Source organism: Eumetopias jubatus, unplaced genomic scaffold (genome assembly GCF_037043125.1).
Source record: "Eumetopias jubatus isolate StellerSeaLion01/CBP00866 unplaced genomic scaffold, mEumJub1_p1.0 scaffold_3, whole genome shotgun sequence".
In the NCBI taxonomy this organism is placed as follows: Eukaryota; Metazoa; Chordata; class Mammalia; order Carnivora; family Otariidae; genus Eumetopias; species Eumetopias jubatus.
Window position 1 is genome coordinate 184,291,292 of NW_028274809.1, and position 26,258 is coordinate 184,317,549.

Below are 26,258 nucleotides of genomic sequence, written 5' to 3' on the forward strand. Positions count from 1 at the left end.
CAGCAACCTCTTCAACCTCAGCCGCAGCAACTTCTTCCTAGAAATAGCACCAAAGGCAAGGAAAGCAAGGGCAAAAATGGACTATTGGGACTTCATCAAGATAAAAAGCTTTTGCACAGCAAAAGAAACAGTCCACAAAACCAAAAGACAACCAACAAAATGGGAGAAGATATTTGCAAATGACATATCAGATAAAGGGCTAGTATCCAAAATCTATAAAGAATTTATTAAGCTCAACACCCAAAGAACAAATGATCCAATCAAGAAATGGGCAGAAGACATGTTTTCCAAAGAAGACATCCAAATGGCCAACAGACACATGAAAAAGTGCTCAACATCGCTCGGCATCAGGGAAATCCAAATCAAAACTTCCATGAGATACCACCTCACACCAGTCAGAGTGGCTAAAATTAACAAGTCAGGAAACGACAGATGTTGGTGGGGATGCGGAGAAAGGGGAACCCTCCTACATTGTTGGTGGGAATGCAAGCTGGTGCAGCCACTCTGGAAAACAGTATGGAGGTTCCCCAAAAAGTTGAAAATAGAGCTACCCTATGACCCAGCAATTGCACTACTGGGTATTTACCCCAAAGATACAAATGTCGGGATCCGAAGGGGTATGTGCACCATGGTGTTTATAGCAGCAATGTCCACAATAGCCAAACTATGGAAAGAGCCAAGATGTCATCGACAGATGAATGGATAAAGAAGATGTGGTCTATATATACAATGGAATATTATGCAGCCATCAAAAGGAATAAAATCTTGCCATTTGCAATGACATGGATGGAACTGGAGGATATTATGCTGAGCAAAATAAGTCAATCAGAGAAAGACAAGTATCATATGATCTCACTGATATGAGGAATTCTTAACCTCAGGAAACAAACTGAGGGTTGCTGGAGTGGTGGGGGGTGGGAGGGATGGGGTGGCTGAGTGATAGACATTGGGGAGGGTATGTGCTATGGTGAGTGCTGTGAATTGTGCAAGACTGTTGAATCACAGATCTATACCTCTGAAACAAATAATACATTATATGTTAAAAAAAAAAAAAGGAAGAAGATAGCAGGAAGGGAAAAATGAAGGAGGGGAAATCGGAGGGGGAGAAGAACCATGAGAGACTATGGACTCTGAGAAACAAACTGAGGGTTCTAGAGGGGAGGGGAGTGGGGGATGGGTTAGCCTGGTGATGGGTATTAAAGAGGGCACGTACTGAATGGAGCACTGGGTGTTATACGCAAACAATGAATCATGGAACACTACATCCAAAACTGATGTAATGTATGGTGATTAACATAACATAAGAAAAGAAAAGAAAAAAAAAAAAAGAAAGACTTTCTGCTTCAAACACATAGCTGCCATAGAAAAACAGGAAACCAAAGAGACATCCTGGAGTTCTAAAGAAGGTAAACCTGTCTCCTGACCAGAAATGCTGTTCTTCATTGCTTACTTCATTGCGCTAGCTCTCCCATCAATTTTTGACTTTCTTAAAAGAGGAATTTTGTTAAAATTGTTAAGCTTCTGTGCATAACACTGTGCTGATAAGGTTCTGTTAAACATACAGTCTAATGGATACACCTATATATTTATATATTTTTATATAACAATAGAAAAGTACCGTTTAAGTTTTATTACTTAAGAGAATGAGAATATCCATTTAAAAATATAATTATGTTCATTATAAAAATGTGATTTTATGTATACTATTACTAACAATGTTTTATCTTAGATCAGAATTAAAAATGCGAACTCTTACAAAAGAAAGTAAATTTACCTTTTTACATTTATACATAGCCAAAAAAACAAAGAAAAGTTTTTCCTGTTTCTTAACTAATTTTAAATTTAGGTTAGTTAGTCCAAAGTAGCAAAACTGGTCTCCAGCTACACAACAGAAGCTAAGCAGCTTAATTTATGCTTAAAGGATGTTTTTTAGACTGCAAGTTGATTCTAATGGGTAGAGTAGTTTATTTTGGATTTTTGAGGTTATCCTGGAATATGTGGGAACTCAAGAAATTACTTCTTTGAAAGCTCAGGGCCATTTGTGATCTTTTTTAAAAATAAACTTTCCAAAATATTATATTATGCTATTGCCTTAAATACTGAATCATGATAGCCCATACACTCGAATTTCTCCAGCTATTTTAAGAATTAAATGGGATAATGAAGCCCTTTAAAATACTTGGCAACATAATAGAATCTCCCCCAAATGGCAGCTATTCTTGTTGTTAGTATTAGTATATTTGTATTTAACACATAAAGATGTTAGTTGACATACTCTCTGTTTCTATAGCTTAAACCAACGTTGAGCCCATTGCTTATTTTTATAAATACAGTTTTACTGGAACACCACCATTCTGAGCCCACACTCATTTTGTACATCATTTTTGCACAACAATGGTAGAGTTGAGTAGCTGAGATAAAGAGCATGTGGCCTGAAAAGCCTGTGATGTTTATTATCTGGCTCTTTAAGAAAAACTTTGCTGACTTATCCCTGTTCACTGAATCTGTTTCCTATGTCCTTGCCTCAGCTGATTCTGTCCCAAATGCATGCCTTCCTCCACAGCGCTTTCCAGAAGGGGAGGCTCTGCTCCAGTACCCCACATGGCCCATGTAGGATAGCATACGGATGAGGAAGAGATGCCCTGTCTCTTACTCCTCAATACTCCTTTGAGGTGTACTCCATCAGGTTAAGATACCGTCTCATCTGACACTCCCTGTGGCTGCCGTCTATTAATCTCTCCATCAGTCCTTCCTATATGCCCCTGCCTAGGCTCCTTCCCCAAGAACGGGCCTCACACTGAATGATTTCAATACCACTGTGAAGATTTCAGCCAACATCTTAGTCTGATAGCTCCCTGACATTTTGCCTTGACTCCATCATTATGTTTGAGCCAATCACATCCATATAACACTCCATATTTTATATTTAGTTATCCAGAATTATTCTGAAATCCTAAATCCTGGGTCCCACTTTCCTTATAACCTGCAGCTCATTGACAGATACTTGAAGGGGGCAGAGTGTAATGTTCCTCCAGGAAGCTCCCAACTATCTTAATGTTAATGCCTTGTTAGAAGGAAAAACAACCTTCCTTGACAATGGCAAGGTCTTTGGTATCCTGGGAGTCTTCTTTAACATAAGAAAATCCTTTTGAAACCTCCCTTTTCCTTACCTCCCCAACCCCATAGTATCTAATCAGCCAGCCCTCATAACCCCGGGGCAGCAGCTCTTTCTGCCCATGGGCCCCGTCCCCACGCTTTAATAAAACCATCATTTTGCACCAAAACAAACAAATGAACAAAACCCAAAAAACCAAAACCAAAACAAAAAACCTTACCTTCTCTACCTCTCTCAGCTCCACCAGCCTGGAAAATCACCAGAGCTGGCTCAGTCTAAGTGTTGCCTTTCTCCCCTTTATGCAAGGCCTAAAAAAGGCACAGACCTGTCTAAATTGGTATCATTATGAATTTGTAGCCTCAAAATTCAGCTGGGTCTTCAGGATTGGAATTGATGTATCTTTGATTTGCTTTTTTTTTGCATTCTTCACAGTGTCCACACCTTCCCATTTTATAGTCTTGTTATCAGGCTGGATATAGACCTTGCTTTCTACTTCAGACAGCAATCACTTGACTGGGATTCCTTCAATGTTCGATCCTTGCTTTAGAAATTCACCTGCAAAAATTACTATTGGTCCATGTTTCCCTGTGCTTTTAATGACAACCCAATCTTTGTGTGCTGAATCTGCAGCAAAATTATACCCATTTTTCAAGTGTCAGGCTCGATATAATGTCTTCATGAGCTCCTGTCATTGGTACTCCACAGCATAAAACACTTATTGTTTACTGTCTATATTTCTTGCTAAACTATAAGCTCCATATACCACATAGCAATTAGGGAGCATAACATCACAGTAGAAGTTTAATATAAATGATATTTTGTTACAGGCAACAAACCTCCATGAAGAGGGGAATTCATAAGTGACTCCTTAAAAGCTTCTTGATACCCACATAGATGCTAACATTCAATAGGTATATGCCATCAGTTCTTTTTCTGAAAAGTTTATGTGCGGGTGGATTGAATTTTTATTAACCAAATCCATTTTTAAATGTACTGGAGGAATTCTGGATATCTTAGAGAACTCAACTATATGGTAAATTGATTTTTTTTTTTACATGGAAAATGCTTTTATAATAAAAATAGTCAAATTACTATTTTTGTTTTTTTAAGTTTACTTTTTCATATATTGGATTTCTTAAAGTGTAGTTCAGCTGTATATGCATACCTCATTTAAAAGATAAATGGATTTCTAAAGAGTTATATGTCAATCAATTTTCCATAAATATGTAATCACTGAATTCTGAGATGTATTTTAGAAATAATTTTTCACAATAAGAAAGTGGTCTCTGGATGTCATTAAAATATTTAAGAATCAACTAATAACAAAGTTAACTCAGTCAATAAGAAGTACTATTCCAAAACTCTAGTATGGTATGTAGGGTGCTAGAAGATGCCTATTTAATCATTAAACGTACCTGCTCCTGACTTGGTATCTTCAGTGCAGGTGGTAACACCTCTGTTTCTAGCACAGAAATTATTGTATTACCTTTTCCAATTTCCCTCCTGCCCTCTCTTTGGTCTTGTTGAACTGACTTGCTTACTTACAATCTTCTGAATCTGTGCTTGCTTACACTTAGTAGGAAACAGACTAACACAACGTGAGAAAGGGAGAGAAAATGAGAGGTGGATAGGAAAATAGCAAGCTCAGAAGGGTAATAGCGGGGGCAAAGGAGTTACCTTGGCAATGTGACATGGTGGGGAAGTCACTCAGTCTGAGGGCGACAGAAAATGAGCCAGGCAACACAGTGACCAAAGAAACATTTAAGAAGCAGACAATGAATCAGCTTTGGTCAAAGTCAAGTAATTAAGGAACTGATGTTAATTTTCACATTTCTAAAAGGCACCACCTGGGGTTCACCTTTACCTTGAACACTGATCTGCCTCTGAGGGGGCTGCTTACCTCTGCGAGGTAGAACTCGTCATACTGCCGTCTGAAGCTCTCTCCTTTGTGGTAGTTGCTCGCGGCTACTATCACATCCACAGTCACCATGCTCAGAATGAACATGTGGAACACTGACGACCGCATCATTTGCTGAGGAGGCAAAACAGATACACTCTCAACAAAGACAGAAACCGCTCTAGGAAGTTACCCCAATTTTATAGAGAGGAAAATGGAGGCTCAGCAGAGTTAAATAACTTTCCCACTGTCACACAAGTATTGCAGGTGGACCCATAATTTGGACCCAAGTCTACTGCCTCCACTGAGGTGAAATAATTAGGCATTCAAAAATAATGACTGTTATTATGATGGCTAGCATGTATTCAATGCTTACAATGTTCCAGGCCATTCTATAAGTATGTTATTTACTTTATCTCTTTTCATCTCCACGGTAGCCCTACACAGCAGGATATATTCCTCAGTTTTTCCAGTGAGTTCAGAGAGATTAAGTCATTTGTCCACGATCACACAGCAAGTACACAGTAGAAGCAGGCTCCATACCCAAGTCTGTTGAAGTCCCTCCATGGTGGGGTAGACAGTATATAAAAGGAGAGAGTACAGGCTGAAGGCCTCGGGCAGCAAAAAAAGGAGAGAGAAGCTGGCCTATGGACAGGACCTGAGTGCATAACAACAAACCACTAAATCACATCCCTTGGCACCAACTGCCCAGAGACTAGCGCCACCACGCATGGAGGCCTTGTTTCTTCTTGGCACGTAGGGGCACGGATCCTTCCATTTGATCTGACCTGAGAATTCTTCAATTTTGGCAACTAAAAGCACCTGACTAAAGTAGAACCTGGGTATGGGAAAAGAAAAACAGGGCTGCCTCCTCTGGGCCGCTGTCTCATGCATTCACGCATGTGACTTCACACAGTCTTCCATACCCTGCACTTGTCACTGAGGACGTGGGCTCAGAGCCAAAGTGCATGGAGCGGTGATTCCACCACATACAAGTTCTGCAGCCCTGGGCAAGTTAGCTAAGGCTTTCTGAGCTTCCGTTTCCTCATCAGTAAAGTAGAAATAACAGTGGCCACTCCAAAAGTTGTTACCATTTTAAGTGAGTCAATATTTGTAAAGCGCTTAGAGCAGTGCTTGCATATTATAAGGGTTCTACAAAGATTTGCAATAAAAAATAAGTGCAATTCTGTGAATCCAGGCATTTTTTTTTTCTGTCCAGAAATGGGAGATTAATTGCCCAAGGTCAAAGAATTAATTATGCGGTGTATTTGACGGAGTCCAGGACCAAGGGAGATAAATAAAGGTGGTAAGATCTAATAATTTGAGAGATGTCGGAGCTATTGGAAAAGCAGGTATTTAGTAAGGGTCTGTGTATGGAAGCATTACATCCATGTGCCTTTGACTTTATAGGTAATACAAAATCAAATCCCAGGATTGCCAATCAACATATTTAAAGGCACACGAATTTGCTTGCAGAAACTGACCTTCATAAGACAGATAAGCAAATCAGCCGGCACATTTCTACTCTCATTAGAATTTGTATTGTTATTTGGTCTCTCTTGAATTGTGAGAGTTACATTCCATAACTATTATTCCTTTTCTATACTCTTTTCAACATAATGTTATATTAAAAATATTTCAACAGACTTCTACTTTATCTGCATGACAGAAAAGCCACAACTTTCTCTATTTTCCTTAGCTGTGGATTTGTGTCTTAAGTAAACTGTTATTACTGAAAGATCCAAACAAAGCTTTTAGCCACAGCTGTCAAAAAACTTTTAAATTGGTTTTGTAACTGCCACAGCTTCGCTTTGGTGTTGTCATTATAATTAGGTTGTTTTTTGTCTGAATGTCTACATGTCCCTGTTGGTACAGAGTCACTAAAATAATCACTTACAATGGATTTTGATACACTATAATCACCACGGCTTAGCTTTCTCCAAAGTAATGACTTTCAAATATTAAATAAGAATTAAGGTGACCAGTATGTGCAGTAGCTAAATCTGAATATTAGAACCAGTAACTCTAGCTTTGAAGTGAGAGCTAGTGACATGGTCCACTTCAGCTCAATTCAATCCAACCCATGTTGGCTGGCTGTCGGTTTCCTTAATTAAGCAGAGGGCTAGAAACATCACATTTAGACTCATGCTTATATCTGTAGGACAGTACAAATTTATACCCTTCGATTTTTTATTTTATTTTATTTTTTAAAGATTTTATTTATTTATTTGACAGAGAGAGACACAGTGAGAGAGGGAACACAAGCAGGGGGAGCGAGAGAGGGAGAAGGAGGCTTCCTGTTGAGCAGGGAGCCCGATATGGGGTTCGAACAGAGAACCCTGGGATCACGACCTGAGCTGAAGGCAGACACTTAATGACTGAGCCACCCAGGCGCCCCTCCTTTTACATTAATTTTTATAAAAAAATAAAAAATCGGGGCACCTGGGTGGCTCAGTTGTTAAGCATCTGCCTTCGGCTCAGGTCATGATCCTGGGGTCCTGGGATCGAGCCCCGTGTCGGGCTCCCTGCTCAGCAGGAGGCCTGCTTCTCCCTCTCCCACTCCCCCTGCTTGTGTTCCCTCTCTCGCTCTCTCTCTGTCAAATAAATAAATAAAAAATCTTAAAAAAAATTAATGTAAAGGAAAATGTTAAATTGAGTCAGTTCCACAAAATATTATATAACTTGAGATTTTTCAGAATTATTTAACATGGATGTGGATATATATATAAACCTATAAACACACATATGCATGTTTGTGTATATATATTTATACATTTATGTATATATTTCTATATATAACATAAAACTCTTTGAATCCTGCATACACATTCAACTTTTTATGGTTCCCTTCAATTGCAATATCATTTTGGTTTATATTTTAAAAAAATCAGACAAGTTTTACATATATTTTTAGTTTGGCTCTGGTCCAAGAAAAACCAATTGTATGTGACAGTTGGAATTACCAAAATACAAAGAAAAGACTATAACAGAACCATCCCCAAGGCAGCAGTATCTGTCAGGAATGCTCAGGAGCCTTAACTACTCAAAGTGTGGTCCCCGGACCAGGAGTTTCCTGGGAGCGTATTAGAAATGCAAACCATAAGAGACTCTTAATCTCAGGAAACAAACTGAGGGTTGCTGGAGTGGTGGGGGGTGGGAGGGATGGGGTGGCTGGGTGATGGATATGGGGGAGGGTACGTGCTATGGTGAGCTCTGTGTATTGTGTAAGACTGATGAATCACAGACCTGTACCCCGAAACAAATAATACATTATATATTAATAAAAAAAAAGAAATGCAGGTTTTCAGGCCCAATCCTAGACCTACTGAATCAGAATCTGCATTTTTAACAAGGTCACCAATAATTAATGTGCATATTAAAGTGTGAGAGGCTCTGTTGTAGAGGATACTTCTTGAGTAGCAGTTTAAACTGGGTGACCTATAAATTTTTTCACAAATTCACAATTTAATGACTCTGAAAGTCTATAACCACTGAAGAGAACAGAACAATACTTGCTGGAAATATGTTAGGACACACCACCACAAAATGAATGCCTACCTTCCCCCCACTCTTCAGCTCCAAGATTAAAACCCAACTAAACCAGGTTCATGAAGAACAAAGTATGTGTTGGCTTTTCAATCATTTGGGGCAAGTTTTATGAAGACCCATCACAGACTCTTTCATAAAGTCAAGTGATGCCTAGAATCTGGAAAAGGTAAGAAAATTGTTTCTTCCCTAGACCTCCAAAAGTAAGCCAGTCTTCCTGAGACCTTCATTTTAGCCAGCTGAAACTCATTTTGGAGTTCTGACCTACACAACTATAAATGATATGTTGTTGTAGGTCAATAAGTTTGCGTTAATGTGTTACAGCAGAATAGGAATCTAATAGAAATATTGTTCGTGATTTTGACATACTCCAGTTCAATCATCTCCTCCGAAACCTGACTGCATACAGCACTAGCGCTACAAAATTCTACCTCACCAAAGGGCTCCACCCAAGGTGATATGCCAGTAGGGGTCTCTGTAAACTTTATTACTACAAATGTAAACTCATTATGGCAACTAAGGTTTACACCTTACTTTGTTTTAGAACGTGTAATAAGACAATGGGTCTGCAGCATGATACTGAATCTCAACTCAAGCAGAAGAAGGAGAAAGGTCACTTTTCTTTTATTAGTTCTGAGTCCTATCGTGAAAGGAATGTTCTCAAGAGACTGTGAAGTCTACACCAAATATAGATAGGGATCCTCACTCAATTCAAATTGACACCAAGATGTATTATCAAAACAAGACCACCATTTGAGTGCTTGGTTTGTGGCAAGTTTCCTTCCAAGCATATTGCATGCTGATGTAAAAATATCATTTAATCAACAACCCTGTGTGATAGATGTTTTGTTATCTCCTTTCACATATGAAGAAAGGACAAGGTAAGGATAAGCAGACTTCCAAACTCACAGAGTTAGAGAGTAGTCTCATATGTTTTGGGGCACCTGGGTGGCTCAGTCATTAAGCATCTGCCTTTAGCTCAGGTCATGATCCCAGTGTCCTGGGATCAAGCCCCGCATAGGGCTCCCTGCTCGGCAGGAAGCCTGCTTCTCCCTCTCCCACTCCCCCTGCTTGTGTTCCCTCTCTCGCTGTGTCTCTCTCTGTCAAATAAATAAATCTTTTTTTTGAAAAAAAGAAAGTAGTCTCATATGTTTTGAGTCCAAAGTAGGTGCTCTTTTGCCTTCTAACAGGCAGTCAAAATGCTTCTGACACTGTTCTATGTATTAAAGAAGAAAGAACAGCAGCTCCTTCACTAAGTGTTTGTGATTAAATAGAGGGAACAAGTTTGTGAACCTTGTATTTGAAAGCTGAAGATGACCTGTTCCTCACAGAAGGGGGTAAAGTCTCCAGGGTGGGGAAAAAATATCAGTTTGAAGGCAGGCTGAGCTGAGTTCAAATCTTGACTCTGTGCATGACTTCACCTCTCTGTGACTTAGTGTTTGTATATGAGAAATGAATTTGAGAGCACCTACATCTCTAGGTGGTAACATGAATAGAAATGAGACTATTTAATATACAGTCTAACACATAGCCAACATCTTGCATTCAGGACTCTTATTATCATAACTACTGTATTTGAAAACTCTCTAGGCATTTAAAGGTAGAGAGAGAATCAGTTGCTTGTGGGGAAGGTAAGAAGGTACAATATGAGAAATCAAGCCAAAGAGATAATTAATCTTGAGAGGGACCGTGAAGGTGTATAGACTTTTAGAAAGGTCTTATGCTGTCCCATTTTTAGCTTGAGGGCTTCACTGGAGTTATTTCTATTAATTTGTTCAGTAATTTTGCCTATAAAACACTGCCTTAAAGATTCTGAAGACCCTGTAGGCAAACATCCAACAGATCAAAACTATGGAGGCCATAATGAGGATAAATTAAGATAATGAATAGTACAGCTCAGAAATCAAATCTTTCTTTAAATTGCTGCTTGAGAGAAAATATCCTACCTTGGTAAACAAATTTCATGCACTGTACATTGTATCAACCATGTACTAAAAACTGTTTTAATTAGACCTCAAAATAAACATATTTGGAGAACAATGCAATTACACAATGATATTCTCAGAAACCATCTTGCATATGCAGCCATGAGCATAAGAACAAGAACACAGTGTTAAAGACCAAGAACAAAAACCTAAAATACATCTCTCATGTGCAAGTGGTGCATCTTCCGTTTCCCGTATTTAGAAGACATCTGGTATATGTTACCTCTATAATCAATACATAAAATAATGCTGTCTGATATAGAGAATTGTTAGAAAGCAAATATATTTATAACAAGATTGAAAACAGAACCAGTAGATGTCCTGAGAAACTCTGCCTTTCCCATCTGCCCGCCCCTGGAGAGCCAGAGGATAGATGGAAATCTACACGTAACTTTCCTCGAAGGTAATGGGAATCTGTGATATCCGTGAATAGGTCAAGCCCTGACTGGGTTGCTCTCTTTCCTGGACAGTAAGCTGGGGGACTTCCCAAACATGGAAGTCAAATTGTAGAAAGAAGGAAGAGGAGGTTCCTAAGGTATTTTCATCTCTTGGCCAGCATGAGACTATCTTTCACTCTACTCTGCAAGAGTAAGGTTAGAGGTTAAATCGTAAATTGCCACACAAGTATTTATTACTGTTATTAATATTTTTCAAACGCCAGCTCCACTGTGTAATGCAAACAAGATTTTAACGAAAAGTAAATGCATGCCCAGTGGAAAAGAAGTGCCACTAAGAAGGACCGACTATTAGGCTAGTAAGTCAGTGAGTCACATTTCTTCTAGCCTGTGCGGCAGAGCCAGAATAGCACCTACCTCCCCGCAGCCACAGCCTCAGCAGCACCCTCCCACTCTGACTCCGGACTTAGCCATGTGACTTGTTTTGGTAGCAAGACAATGGCAGAGATGATGTGAACAGAGATTCAGAAAATAGTTGGGGGTTGAGACTTATTCTTGCAGCTCGTTGGACCATCACAGCGACATTCTAGGCAGGCTTGCTGCATGGAGCCCATGGGCCCCGCCATCCCCTTTACCCCGAGAGTCAGCCATGGCCCAGAAGCAGAGACGCTAGCTGATGAGCTAGCTGAGGATGCTGGTTGACTGCAAATAGAGGACGAGTCCGGCTGGGATCAGCTGAGCCACAAATTCATGAGCAAAAATCAGTGTCTGTTTTATAAGCTATTAAGTTTTAGGGGTGGCTTGTTGTATAACCAATACACCCACCAAGCCTGTTTCCTCACTCCGGGCACAGAGCTAAATGACATTACTTAGCCTGTTAGCCTCGACATGGAGCCCATGGGCCCCGCCATCCCCTTTACCCCGAGAGTCAGCCATGGCCCAGAAGCAGAGACGCTAGCTGATGAGCTAGCTGAGGATGCTGGTTGACTGCAAATAGAGGACGAGTCCGGCTGGGATCAGCTGAGCCACAAATTCATGAGCAAAAATCAGTGTCTGTTTTATAAGCTATTAAGTTTTAGGGGTGGCTTGTTGTACAACCAATACACCCACCAAGCCTGTTTCCTCACTCCGGGCACAGAGCTAAATGACATTACTTAGCCTGTTAGCCTCGACATGGGGCAGTAAGAGTGGTCCTCATCACCAGAATGGAATGGAAGTGGTGTGTCATTTTGAAAGGGACAATTAAGAAAGGGGGTGCCTTCTCCAAGCTCTTTCTCTCTTCTCCTCTATAGTGATCTTGGAAACTAGGTCCTTCAGATGGGATTATCAAAAATTGTACTCTCTCTCTCTCTCTATATATATATATATATGCCATCTTGATTGAAGGTGGTTGGGGAACACAGTTGGTCCCACATGTGGTGTGCTGGAGCTGGAATTGTGTACATCTCTCCCCAAATTCATGTTCAGTGTCATGTTGCTAACTTCAAATTGGCCATAGTGGCACACCATGGAAATGAGCAAAAGCTACCAGTCAGAACTCTCCCACTTCAAGATGGTTATTAAACACTGTAAACATTTGCAAGCACAGCACTGCCCCACGCCCAGCTGCCCCAGCTCTCTGGCACCTCCTTGTTACTCTAGGCTGGATGACATACATATCATCCCATTCTGATACCTAGAGACCCATCATGACTCATAATGCCAAGGGCACTCACACAGACCCTCTCACTCTTGATCCTATTTTTAGATGTATTAATGTGAAGTAAGTAAAACAAATCAGGACATTTGAGTTCAAGTAATTTTTTTTCTTTTTTTGAGAGAGAGAGAGAGAGATGGGGGCAGAGGGAGAGGGAGAGAGAGAATCTTAAGCAGACTCCATGTCCAACACAGAGCCCAACACGGGCCTTGATCTCACAACCCTGAGATCATGACCGGAGCCAAAATCACGAGTAGGATGCTTAACGAACTGAGCCACCCAGGTGCCTCTCAGGTGCTATAATCTTCTATCTGTATATTCCAAGGAGCTGCACCATTCAGCCTTGGGCACAACAGGACCCAGAGTGATGACTGGCCAATGAGGCTACTGCACATATTCCAGCAATTAGCCTCCAGAGTGACCATCCCTTCCTCAGATCCTCTGATTCTGACTTAGAGTCGATTATAAGTGAAATGCCAGACTGCAGGTGCTAACATTTTCTACTTTCTCACTAGCGTTCAATAGGCCATAGAGTTACCAGCTAATCTCACCAGATTTTGACAAACAGTGCTTTCTTAGTCTTAGTCATCAGTATTGTTGTGAGTTTCTCTTTGTCTTCATGAGTACTTTAGTGAGAAGTTAGGAAGGTCCACAGCAAGGCTGCTAGACAGGGGACCTTACACTATGATGATTTTAAGGTCTTTGGACACTTCAGTCGACATTCCCGTAGCTAATTAAAATGTCTATATGTAGAATCACTTCAAATTTACCCATATGTTTATTTTTATTTTTAATATTAACTGGTGGACAAGTGAACATAAAACTTTTGTTTTAAACTCAAGAGGGGAATCACACATTTGAAAATGAAATTAAATAGCAGTCATTTTCAACAAATTTTAGATCTGACACAGTGAAGGGCTTAGGTTGTTACACTTGATGAACACAGAGTTAAACAAGAATTTTTGAACGAGATAGTATCTTCAAGTGGGTGATTCATTTTGACATACTTAAATTATTGAGGAAAGAGAGAAAAACAAATTTGAGGGGTTGAAAAAACAGGCAGGAACTATACTATGAAATGACACGTTTTTTTACTCTGTCCAAACCAGTCATCAGCTGTAGGGCACGGAGGGAGTCACACTGCTCCTCCAAACCCTTCAACTGCACTAATTGTGCTGAAGACGGAGATAAATAAATAGCAATTTCAAACCTTAGCTGAAGACTTTAAGGAGGGCTGCATATTTAACCCCAGAAATCAAGGCTCGGAAGAAGAACAACGTAGCCTTCATTTTTTCCAAAGGTGACAATGTAACAAATATTTGATGGAAATTCATCTCCCAAGACTGTATTATGAATGCCTGACGTAAGTTGGTAAATGTCTCCTGGTTAATATAGATGTAAATATTGAAGAGTCATGGGATTTATTCAAACTAGAAGATGAAAATATACAACAATATAGGAATTTAGTTTGGGATAATCTGAAACGCAAATAATTTTAAGATGTTCTGAATATTTCTTCCAATGAGGCCCCAAAATCAAAGACACCAAACCATTTAATCAACAGAAGATAGATAAACAAAAATAGTATTAATTTTATCATGTCTGGTCTCTAAATATAATTATTATCTGAAATGCATATATATTCTATTTGTATATATAGATATGTAGAATATATATTTAAATATATATGTATATAAATACATAAAATATATATACTTATATATATTTTATATATATATATTTATATATATAAAATGTTTAGAACTGAAAAGTTACACAATCAGCTCCTCTCTAGTTAATTTGGCCATAACTGGTTTCAAGACCATAACAGGTCTCTTTCAATTAGCTTTTTAACTACCTTCTTATACCTTTGGTTTGTGCTGTTTTGGCTCTAGATATTTTATTCTTCCTGTTCTTAATTCCCATTCCAGGTTCTTATAGAATACTTTTTATTCCTTTTTTCCCCCCAAAACTTTTCCTCCAAGCCAGCCGTTTCATGTTCTACTCTTAGAGACAAAGATGGGAGTGTGTGCACACACACCAGTGTCCAGGAGGGGTATCACGGGCCTCCGCCTAAGAGGAGGGTGAGAATTTGTGTCTGCTGTGTGTGAGGTGGTGTAGTTCTGTACATGAAAGCATATATATGTGTACACTCACATATAATCCCCCAAATATTTGCCAAGCACTTATCATGTGAAAGCTATAATGGAAGCAACCGGAGGTAGAGAAGAAAATGACCGAACTGAATAGAGGCGTCAGAAATCAATCACTGTACTGAGGAAGTTTAGTTTGCCCTGATTTTGAAGGTAGGGCCATTAGGTTGGGATGGAGGGGGGATAATTCAAAGAAACTGAAAAGACTGAATTAACGACAGAATTGTGGACAAGTCAGGCTCAGGGAGGATGATGGGGGTGCATCCTCGTTCTGCAGAGGCAGGAAAAGCCCGTTTCTACGTGGGAATGGGTCAGGGAGAGGTGTGTTTGATTTTTCAAGATGAGAGGGGCAACACGCTCATGAGAACAAGTGGGCGCAGGTCTGTTGGGACTCTTCGGGACACTCCTGAGATGCAGAAACAGGGCCGGAGCAAGGGGGTGAGGTCAGACTACAGGTGTGCATGAGCACAGGCTTCCTGGATGTGCACAGGGTACTCTGAGGCAGGGGACAGTTGGAAGAATGTGCACACAGTAATGACAGTCATTTCCACGCCCTTGTGACAACTGCATCGCACACACTGTGCTAAACATTTTATGTGCATCATTTCCAATCCTTATAAACCCCCAAGAGATGTCATTATCCCCATTTTTCAAGTCAGCAAACCGAGGCTCTGGGAGATTTAGCAAATCGTCCCAGGTTCTCCTGGGCCAGTCTCAGCCGGGCCACACCATCTCATCACCTTGGTCTGTAAGCACAGCAGAGGTTTGCTTGTGGATGGAAGCTAAATTCTCCTGGGTTCAATCAATTCTTGAGATTGTCTGCCAGTTCCTGGGAAGGTTCATTAACAAGACAGACGTCTGAGAAGTGCCTCGCATGTCACTTTATCACTTGAAATACACACATCACACAGTCCACCTCCCCCAATCTTTGCCTTCAATGGAAATGTTCTCAGAAAGCATTAAAACACTAGAGTAATAATTTTGCCATCATTTGACCTACTTATGGTTAGAGCCTATTACCTCTGTTCTTGACAGATGGAGGCACAAGATGCTACAGAGAGAAACGGAGCTCGAGCATGCTGGGTCTCATGCATACTTTCATTTTCTTGTCAGTGATTTTCTCTGCAGTAATAGATTACTGGGTGTGTTTGGGAAGATGGCTCAACTGTGCGGCCACATCTGTCAAATTGTCAAGAGACGAAAACGCCTACCTGAGAGGCAGGAGAAAAATGGCTTGTCACAGCACAGTTGGGGACCCATTTAACAGAACTTTTTATCATGCAAGAGAGTGACCTCTTGGTGCAGCTGTTGCTTAGGCCAAAATAGAGTTTAAACAGCTAAGTAACTGGTTGATGGGAAAAGAGTCAACTATAACTTTTCCCTTTTCTGAGATGCACACACTAAAGACACTTTCTAAATGGTCTTGGTAGTATCGCCTAAGAGAACTGCACCGTCACCTGAAGAGGGAAGAGCTGCAGAGTGTGCATCCAGAGGCCAAGCACTAATATTTCAGACGTATCTTTCTAATATCTCAGTGTCTTCTCAGTTAGACAGAAGTGATACGCCCTTTTAGAATTGCACAGAATTTCTGAAAATCGTTTGAAAAAAATCAACAGGTAAATGGGCTTACTTACAGAATGAATAAGCAATCTACAGAAAGTATAAGTGGCCTGTGAATCTATACAGAAAATGCTCAACTTCTACAGATTGTAAACCAGGGAGATCTAAATTGAATGTATCTTCACACCATCAGGTGTAAAAGTCTGCTAACATCAGCTGTAGACAGGATGCGAAACGCTGATAAATTGTTACAAGTTGCCGCTAGGAGTAAAAAGTGCCATCTTCCCAGTCAGTAACCAGCTACGTGACCTTCACCAAATTACTTAAGCTCTCTGTGCCTCATTTGTTCCACAGAGGTCACAACAGGTCACAGGGAGCCTTTGCTCCCTCCACAGAGGTCACAATAGCACCTACAACTGTGGCACGTGTGAGCACAAAATAATTGAACACCTGGAACCCACAGTGTGGCTGACACAGAGGGGGTGGTCCACAAATGTGAGCTGTTATTATTTCCAACGGTGGATATAGAGGCATCCTTCCCATCTGTGTCTCCACATTATTTCATAATCTTTTTACTGCAAGGAAGGGATTGAATATTATATTGTGAAATGGCTCTAATTTACCAACTATTCACTTATAAATACAAAGAAATTAGGTGGTGTTTCTTCGAAGGAACTATCCTATACAAGGTGATTTGAACTTCAGGTCAGACCATAGCGGTCTCTTTGGCCCTTAAAAGACTTCTCAAGCCCTGCAAGACTTCGAAGTTTAGTAGGGAACCTGTCCCTGAGTAATAACTCCTGAGGTCAAGTCCCACTACTCATATGACCAAAAAGTTACGTCCCTCTCCACCCGCTCCATGAAGCTCCCAGGGGTGTTCAGCAGTAGCTCTTGCAGACAGAGACTAGGCTCTCGCAGAGAGAGACTCCTTAATCAGAAGGGACTAAGAAGGGAAAATTACTTTGGGTTCCTGCTGCAGGAATACTTTGCTTAAGTGGACTTGCTGCTTCCATTCCATTCCCATGACCGGCTGCCTCTGGCCAATCTCCCATTTGGGGAGGTCTACTATGAAACTATAGTCTCCCAGCCTCACACGCATCTTTGGATGTTTCCTTGGTGAGTCTCTTTAGAGCTCTTGAATGAGAGTTCACCAAACTCAGTTGCAAACAGCCATATTTGGGCACTGTGTAAGAAACAGAATAAAGCCAGCCTTCAAGGAGAAAAACAGAGGCAGATGCATGGACAGAAACAAAGATGAGAAATTATGTGTCAGCCCACAGAAAGCAAGAGAAAGACAAAGAAAGCATAGCTGCCTGGCAGGTCTGACTATACTCAAAGGCTCACTGTGAGCCTAAGATCTGTTCCTTGCAACCAAACAATTCTTGAGTGGGACATAAATACTCACTTAATCCTCACAGTTGAGGAAGGAGGCACTATCCCTATTTTACAGAAATATGCCCAAGGTCTTACTAATTAATAGCAGAGCTGAAATATGTCTGTCCCCAGAGCCTACTCTCTAAGAGGCTACAATATGGTGATTTACTCTCCTACTGGAACAATGCTGTGCTGCATGTTTCTTCATGGAGTGAAGTAAGGATGTCTGTGGTTGGGGAGGCAGGGGGGAGAGGTAAGGGAGTCAGGAGTCATGTGCTGGAGGCAGCTGTAGCACAAAAAGAAAAGGAAACCAGGTCTAGGGCTTGGGTCATCCCTATTCTCAGGCTTTTCCTTGTCACTTGGAGCCATCTTGTTCCCATAAGGGCCAATGGCAGGAAGGGGTGGGACCCCAGATGATGAGCATATCAGCAGTGCACAGGGAAGAAGAGAAAAAAGCAGAGAGACATTCTAGGCAGGACAGAGGTGGAGGGAAGGGGTGTTTCAGGGCCTATAGGAGGTTTGCTTATTTGTCCTTAGGTTAGGAATGAATTTATAAGGAGTTGCATAGATCTCCTGTGGCTAAGTTCCTTAGTAAACATGGTATGAATTTCATTAATAACTAGCTAAACATGAAAAATGTCCTAGTAAAATTAAGTTAATGAAGTTAACACGAAGTTAATCAACTAAAAAGTTCAACAAGTGTTACCACAGAGTTCATCACTCACAGCCTAGAAAGTCTTGCTCTGAACTTATGGTTTTGCAATTAAATTTAAGAGCATATGCATTTTCATTTATTATGAAAACAGAAAAGACCACCCTAAGGGTGCCAAATTGAATCCTTTTCCTGAATGCCTGTGTAGACTCCCGATATGGTTATAATTATAGTTATGATTACAGTTAAAAATTGTGTCTCAGAACAAAAGAGTAGATATTGCAGACTTTTTAGTTGCAGACCAAAGGTGCCTATTTTTTCTTCTACCACTGGCTCTATAGAGCCTATCACTCTGTAGAAGAGTAAGAAGACCTCTGAGTTTCCTAACTCATCTGATAGCTCCATAATCAGCTATGGAATAATCTTCCATAATCAGAGGGAGCAGAGATACCACAATGATTGCAACATTGGAAATGAGGGAAAATATGTGTGTGTGTATGTAGCTATGTAGGGAAACAATAAAAAAAACTAATCTTGTTGCTCAGATCCTATCACTGCTCAATGGAATATATAAAATCTTAATAGATTTATTGCTGCAAGGTAAAAAAAAAGTGTGTGTATATACATGCATATATATTTTTACATTGCGAGAATACATATGCATATCTATCTATCTATCCGTCTTTTAGATACATGGTTTTTAAATGTCCTTCACTTATAAAGGCATTCAAACCAGTTTCCATTTATGTTGAGTTGGTGGTTTTAAAATTTTGAAATTTTGAAAACATAAAATTTATGGAAAGACTATTTTGGAGTAATTGAAATTTATGCGCAACTTACTACTATACCATCATTGTGAACTGAAGTCATATTTATGGCAACTTATTTCATGGGTTACCTATTTTATCAGAGCAGTAGGATATCGGGGTTTTTGGGTAAAATATTCTGTGTTTTAAACTTGGGGTCAAATTTTAAAACAAAGTTCCACTCTCAGGACAACATCAACCATTCCTTTAATACTCAGATGGGGACTCTGGATGACCAGTTTCCCAACTCTCAAATATTTATTCATACCTCATTTTTCTGATTTATTTCAGTGATGGCAAAATTACTGAGTCAATTTAATTATAGCTATTTATATGCTTCATTCCAATAAGTTTGACTTTTTTGGTTGAGATAGGAATTGGTTTTGGTTCTTTTCAACTACGTTATTCCTAAATCTACATTTCTAAATTCCTACCTATTTATTTCGCATGCTGAAGAACTTAAAAAGAATTCAGACAGCCTTGGGAAATAACAGAAGTCATGGCTAGGTCCTGTTGAGCCTCTGTCACCATGTTCGACAAGAGACAGGCTGACAAAAGCATCCAACATTATCCAACTTTGATGGGTACTTTCTACAAACAAATCTCAATGTACTGCTTGTTTTAGACTTAGAAATAAACACTTGTATAGAAATAGTGTTATTGCCATCACCCACTCAATTTCTGGTCCCCTATAACAAGACCAAGAGGACAAATAGAGCTGCTTCTATACGAGAAGACAAACGAGTACTTGCACAAGCCAGGAAGGTTCTACGTCCTTCTTTCACTTTCTTGTTCTCTTGTTTGGTAAACACCAACTGAGTCTCTTCCATGTGTCAGGAATCATTCTGGCAGTGACCATGACTGCTGTGGTCCCTACTGCCACTGAGTTTCCTCTGGTTGGAGAAACAGACTTTAAATAATGAATTATACCATTTTAATTTATTTTATGAAAATTATGACGAACACAAAAGAAAAGCATAGGATGACGTGGAAATATGCAACCAGGGGAGCTGATCCCCTATTCTCTGAGGCTGAGGAAGGCTTCCTTAAGGAAGTGACTTCTGAGCTGAATTTGAGTGGGACAGGAGAGTGTTCCAGAAAGAAGAAACACGGAAAAATGACAGTGCCTCGCGGAAGCAGAAATGCTGTTTTTGTAAGAGATACACAGAGTAAATGCAGGAGTAACGGGTCTTAGAAGAACTGGCTCTTATTGTTGACCTCTAGGCCACCTCTGGCAGGGGGTAAGGGAGGATAAGCTGGAAGGAATTTAAAGCAAATACTTATGTTTTAATGTCATTTCTATGGTTTAATGTATGTTTTATGTAATATCACATTTTGCCCATTTTAAAAATAAAAAGAAGTGATATATTCTACTGTTTGTCCTTGAGGGTGAGAGATCATTATAGTTCTAGACAGGAGTGAGTGGATGATTCAGATGAAAATTTCCTTGTTACCTAGCTTTAGATGGCATTAATCATTAGTAAAAGCCAATGAGTATTTCATGACTGTTTTATTTTAAATATTTTTTCTTTACTTAATTCTTTCTCTTTTAATTAATTGATGAGTGGTTAATCAATTTTTCACTCAGACATGAAAATGTACTCTCTCTATTCACGGCTCATGCTCACTACAAACAGATCAATCCCTTGGCCATCTCACTTTGCATCTGTACTCGTTCACATCGGCTCTTCTGGAAAGCTTGATTTAGAACCAAACATGTAAAAGCTGAGTTGAACAAACGTCAGACTTTATTCACCTTCATTTCAAACCATATGTATCATCATTCATAAAACTTACCAAGCATGCCACCATATTCACAAACATGTCTAATCTGCAGGTCTCTTGGATGCCACATTGACATAATTCTAGCCTAACATCTACCCACCTCTCCACTGACCTTCATTTTCCTATAACCCTGTATAGTTCTGTCTCTTCATTACACTCTCCTGGTCATTTATCTCTTGCCATCTCAAATCTCTGTGATAAAGAAGCTAACTTGCTTTCTAATTCCAGATTGCAACCTTGAGGCATCTATTCACAAGTATTTTATATAGGTATTAAAGATTTATTTTATTTATTCATTGAGAGAGAGAGAGAGTGAGAGAATGAACAGGGGGGAGGGTCAAAGGGAGAGGGAGAAGCAGACTCCCCGCTGAGCAGGGAGCTCCATGTGGGGCTCGATCCCAGGACCCTGAGATCATGACCTGAGCTGAAGGCAGGCGCTTAACCGACTGAGCCACCCAGGCGCCCTTTGATACCTTTTAAGCAATGTATTCAGGGCCCCAGTCAGACTCTGATTTGGTACTCATAGCAGGCCTGGTTATTTCTATTACAAACTCATGTTTCCTTGGCATATTTTCCCCCCGCACTGGATAAAGCATGGGACTAGAAACCGGAAGACCCAGGTGTAGGTCCTGGCTTCTCCATTTGGTTGAGGTGCAACTTTAGCTCACCCAGGCCCTCTGGATCTCCACCTCCTCATCTACGAAGGCTGAGGGAGCATGCTGGTCTTTCTCCATCACTGGGCTGTACCGAGTGAGGGTCTTCCCTGACCTGGTTGAGGAGGAGGGAGGACTCCAAAATGTGTATTCCCCTAGCATCCGGCATTACTTCTTTGAAATCCTCATTGCTCTTGCAATTGCTAGTTCAATGCTGGTTTTTGTCCACTCACCCTGAAGTACCCCTTCAGTAAGCTCCACGAGGGCAGGGGCTGTGCTTTTCTTGGTCGGGACTCTCTGAGCATCAGTAAATAGCAGCCGATGGATTACTGAGTGAGTGAAAGTGCATTTTGGGCAAGAAGCTACAATTGCTGTCATTGTTATTACCGCCAGTAGCAATGGTAATACTAGAAGTAGTTGTAGGAGTTGACTACTAGGACTGTCACATCCAATATACAACGGAGAGAGAGCCACAGCATAATATTAGGTATCGTCAATATTCACTGTAAACTCTTCCTCGCCATTCCTTTAACGGATAGGAACAAATCACTATATGATTAAAAGGCCATATGAATGTAGCTCCCTGTAATGGTTCAGAGTACAATATTTTGCTTCTCATGTAGCAATCCTTGAAATGCACAATGAGCCCCCACCTAGAGAATGACCCAAAAGAAAGAAGGTGTGTTCTAATCCTGAAGCAGATGACAAAGCCTTTCCGAATTTTGGGGACGGACATAAGCAACTATAAAAATCAGTCCCTTGTGAGAAGAGGATTTGTAACTGAAAACCAGAGGGAAGAAAATAAAATTCTCCAGGAGGAAGAGTCAATTTTCAGTCCCTAGGATGGCGTGGCTTGACTTTTCACCCTTATAAAGAGTAGGGAAATGGACAGAGTGAAAGGTGGAGTGGGAGGGATGCTGCTTTTGGAAAGGTGATATGGTTCTGAGTAAGTATTATTGATATTTAGGGGCGGGGAGGGGGGCAAAGCACGAGAAGGTGCCAGTGCAGTCCACTTAAAGCAAAGAAGGAGTTTATTGGGTTTTAAGTAAAGCTCAGGGCAGTCCAAAAATCCGCAGGCCCGAAACCCAATGGGACATCCCCTGATCACTTCCCAGGACCTTGGAACCCACGTGCAATCCCAGAGCCTTGTGTTTGCTGCAGGTGCACCTGTTAGGGAAGCAGCTCTATTATGTCACATTGCTCAGCTTGCAGATGCCGAACAGACTACCTCTTAAAGATATTCCTTCCCAGGTACTTGGTAAGGTACTCAATTAAGTGAATTGTGATTGTGACTGCCCTCCCTTAAATAATTCAGGCCTTTGTAGAATACTTTTGTAACATCCAATATGACAACAAAATTCTTCACTGATTTAATACTGCTGGCATGATGTTATTACTTGTGTGCTTTCATTCACTTGAAATTGACCAAATCCTTGCCGTGTATCTAAAAAAAAAAATAAATAAATAAATAAAAGGTGGGTCCTGGGAATACGGAATGGTGTCAAATACTGTCCTTGACCCCAGGACAATAAACTTGGACAGACCTAGAGTTTGGAGAGCAGTGGACTTCCTTGTATAAAATAGAAGTCACAGACCTTTTTTGCTGGGTGAGTTTTAAAAACGGTACTGTACCGCACCTGGAGGCAGGCTGGGGCACGTCCCTGGGGCTTGTTGACATCCACAGCTACCAGCTGCCATCCACCGGCGGCATCTTCATGAAACATCTTCAAGACAAAGAGGGAGATGAGTCAGAGACACTTAATACGGAACATCATGAACTCCTACTTTATGTCTCCAGCTTCTACCGTTTTTATGTTATCAAAGATTTGTCTTTTTGTGGGTTTATATTTAGAACCTGAGTCATTCCAATTATGTTCACTGGAACACAGAAAACTTAAGTGAATAATAATCATAATAAGAATAATGGCAATCGCTAGCCTGCATTTACTGAGCATTTGCTATGCATCAGGTTCTGTTTTACATGTGCTTTGCATATAATTGCCCAAATATTCTTCTCAACGAGACTTGATAGGACGCATTTTATCCCCAATATATTGGGGATTATTCCATATTAGACCTGGGGAAAAAAATAAAAATTAGAATTCCAAAGCATTATGTCTGGTGTGTTTTTGACTGGGAGTGGTGAATTTTTATCTTTATTTACTGGACATTCCTCACTGTGTCAACAGAAAAATATTCTCAGGATGAATAACAGAAGAACTGTGCATGTGGCACAGGGAAGGAGACTGGTTATTTTAATGGTAGAAGACTGACATATCACTTAGTAGACTCTGTGAGATTATTTTAATGATGCCAAATAAATCTGCTCAGCAAAAATTTTATGTGTTTTGTCTTAAATTACATAAGTGACAAAATTCACAATGGTATAGGATACTAAAATCTGATATTCATTGAATGGGATAGCTGGATTGTTGAATGCCTGGGTTATTATCTTACTGCATACTCTACTCCCTCAAAAATTAGTCATCTGTCAATATTACACCCAAATGGAAGACATTTCCCACTTATAAATATTTTATGCTAGTATATTTTCTTTCCAATTCCTTTTGTGTGTGTAGGGGGAGGGGTGTGGTTGAAAGTGAGATAAGGTGGAATTAAGGATTTTTATTTTTCTAAGACACTAACTAGAAGCTAGGTTTATTCCTGTCCAAGACCACAGTTTCACACACATAAGTAAATATTTTCTTTGCCATACTTATTCATGCCCTCACATTAGTCTGTGTTCAAAAGGGTAATTATTGATGGAAATATGAGATAATGCAAAGATCCCATACCTAAGATTCCTGGGAGTAGAGGCAGTAGATCATTTGTAGAAAGAAAACTTGTGAGGTGGTGAGGGACAAGTGCCAAAATTCATAGACCTTAATATGTATTTTTTTATTAGAAAACATTTTTTTTAATGGTTAAACTGGGAATTCTCAACAATGCCAACCTACAAAGATCCACTCAGAAAAATGGTGTATCAGATGTTAATGCGTCCTAGAATCAGTACTTTCCAAAGATTGCACTGAGGGCTCTTTGCCAAGTATGCTACTTATTTCATACTTTCCAACATATACAGAGAGCACCCACTACATGACATTCTACAAAATACTGTTACACATATGCTCAATTTAATTATTTCATGAAGCATTATCCTGACTTATTTTTACATTATGCTGTGCTCATCGCAAGTGTAGCTACCGTTTGTCCATATATACCATATAAGTATTTTTAAATGACAAAACGGAGGTGCATATTTGCCCAAAGATTCTTTGATCCAAGATACCAATTACAAACTGTTTCTCTTAGGTGCTATGTACAGGATTCTGATTCCCTTTAGAATGAATTTTGAAAGGTACTCTCAGTGGTAGAATCCAGCACGTCCCCATGAATAGGCTCATTCTGAGAATTCATACATTGGTTGAAATGAAAACCTTTTAAAGTGCCTTTTAAAGTTCCTGTCAAAATTCTGGGTGTCTCCTTTTAAGGAGAAAAGACAAAAGCAATCCTGTCAGTCACTAGCTAAAAATCTTCTGTACATGCATCCTATCATTGCACAAAGGATCCCTGGGGCATATATTTGCTTTGATCAGTAGCAGACTAATTTTCTCTGTTAAATTATTTTTTTCCAGTTGACCAAAATCAAATGAATCAATTTAATTGTTAGTAAAATTGTTCTCTCAAGGTCACTTCTTTGTATAAAATGAAGTGAAGGAAATGCAGACATGTTCGATGTCTAATTTCTCTTTAGTCCCCTGAATTATAAGACAACATTTAGATTGGTTAATGTAACAATTATGTGAGGTAGAAAACAGGATATTCAAATCCAGGAATCCTCAGGGCTCAAGTCCTGTCTCTCCATATCCCTCAATATGACCCTAGTGGACCATAATTTGTATATACATACTGATTGCCAGAGCCTGCCTTGAGTCTCTTATCAGTATAAAACGAAGACTTTGTGGCCCTAAAGTTGAACAGTTCTTTCAGTTCTTCTCCAGGCAAAGTGAAATAAGCTCATCTCTACCATGAATCAGTGTAGATGGGAAGACCACATGACTGGTGACAGATGTCTGAGGTGAAGCAACTAAGGAGTGAGAATAAAGGTCTAGGCTAGAGAAATGCTAAGTCCAGGACATCTTCTAGTAACACGTCTGTGCCTCCCAACATCCAGCTCTGGGGCAATACCCCTGCCCACATGTGGCAGGGGTAGGCCTATTGTGGACTGATGTAGGCACCATTGTATCACAGATGAATGAGTCTCTTGGCCTTTAACCCAACAGCTAACTGAGCTGGTGGCAACAGTGACCCATGCTAAAAATTATGCAGGTATGAAAGCCACTACCCCCTTAAGAGCTCATGCAAACTAATGATTACCACTCTGAAATTTTCCACTTCATTTTCTCTTTGTTTTCCTGTTACATGTTGTATTACGGTCCCCACAAGTCCTTTGGCATTATTTTTTTCTGTAATGTGTTTCGATGCTGTGATTCGAAGGCAGGTTGCTTTGTTATTAAAATTAAAAAAAAAAAAAAACAACCTCCCATTAGTTGGGAACCTCTCATCACTGGTTCTCTTTTGCCTCTGAACCGTCCATATTAGAGCCAATTCCTACTAAACTGCCTAAGATCTCAGAAAGCC

At 40.1% G+C, this 26,258-nt stretch overlaps 1 protein-coding gene across 3 annotated transcripts in view; it reads right to left on the reverse strand.

Annotated features, from left to right (window-relative positions):
* NALCN (sodium leak channel, non-selective) overlaps positions 1 to 26,258 on the reverse strand; it is a 290,181-nt gene that overhangs the window by 170,896 nt on the left and 93,027 nt on the right. For 2 of the 3 annotated variants that reach the window (XM_028112068.2, XM_028112067.1), the window contains exons 9-10: positions 23,255 to 23,341; positions 5,016 to 5,147 (exon numbers count right to left, since the gene is read on the reverse strand). In XM_028112068.2, coding sequence (XP_027967869.1) covers positions 5,016 to 5,147; positions 23,255 to 23,341 — 219 coding nt within the window. The remainder of the gene's footprint in view (positions 1 to 5,015; positions 5,148 to 23,254; positions 23,342 to 26,258) is intronic. The other variant, XM_028112069.1, reaches the window with a different exon arrangement.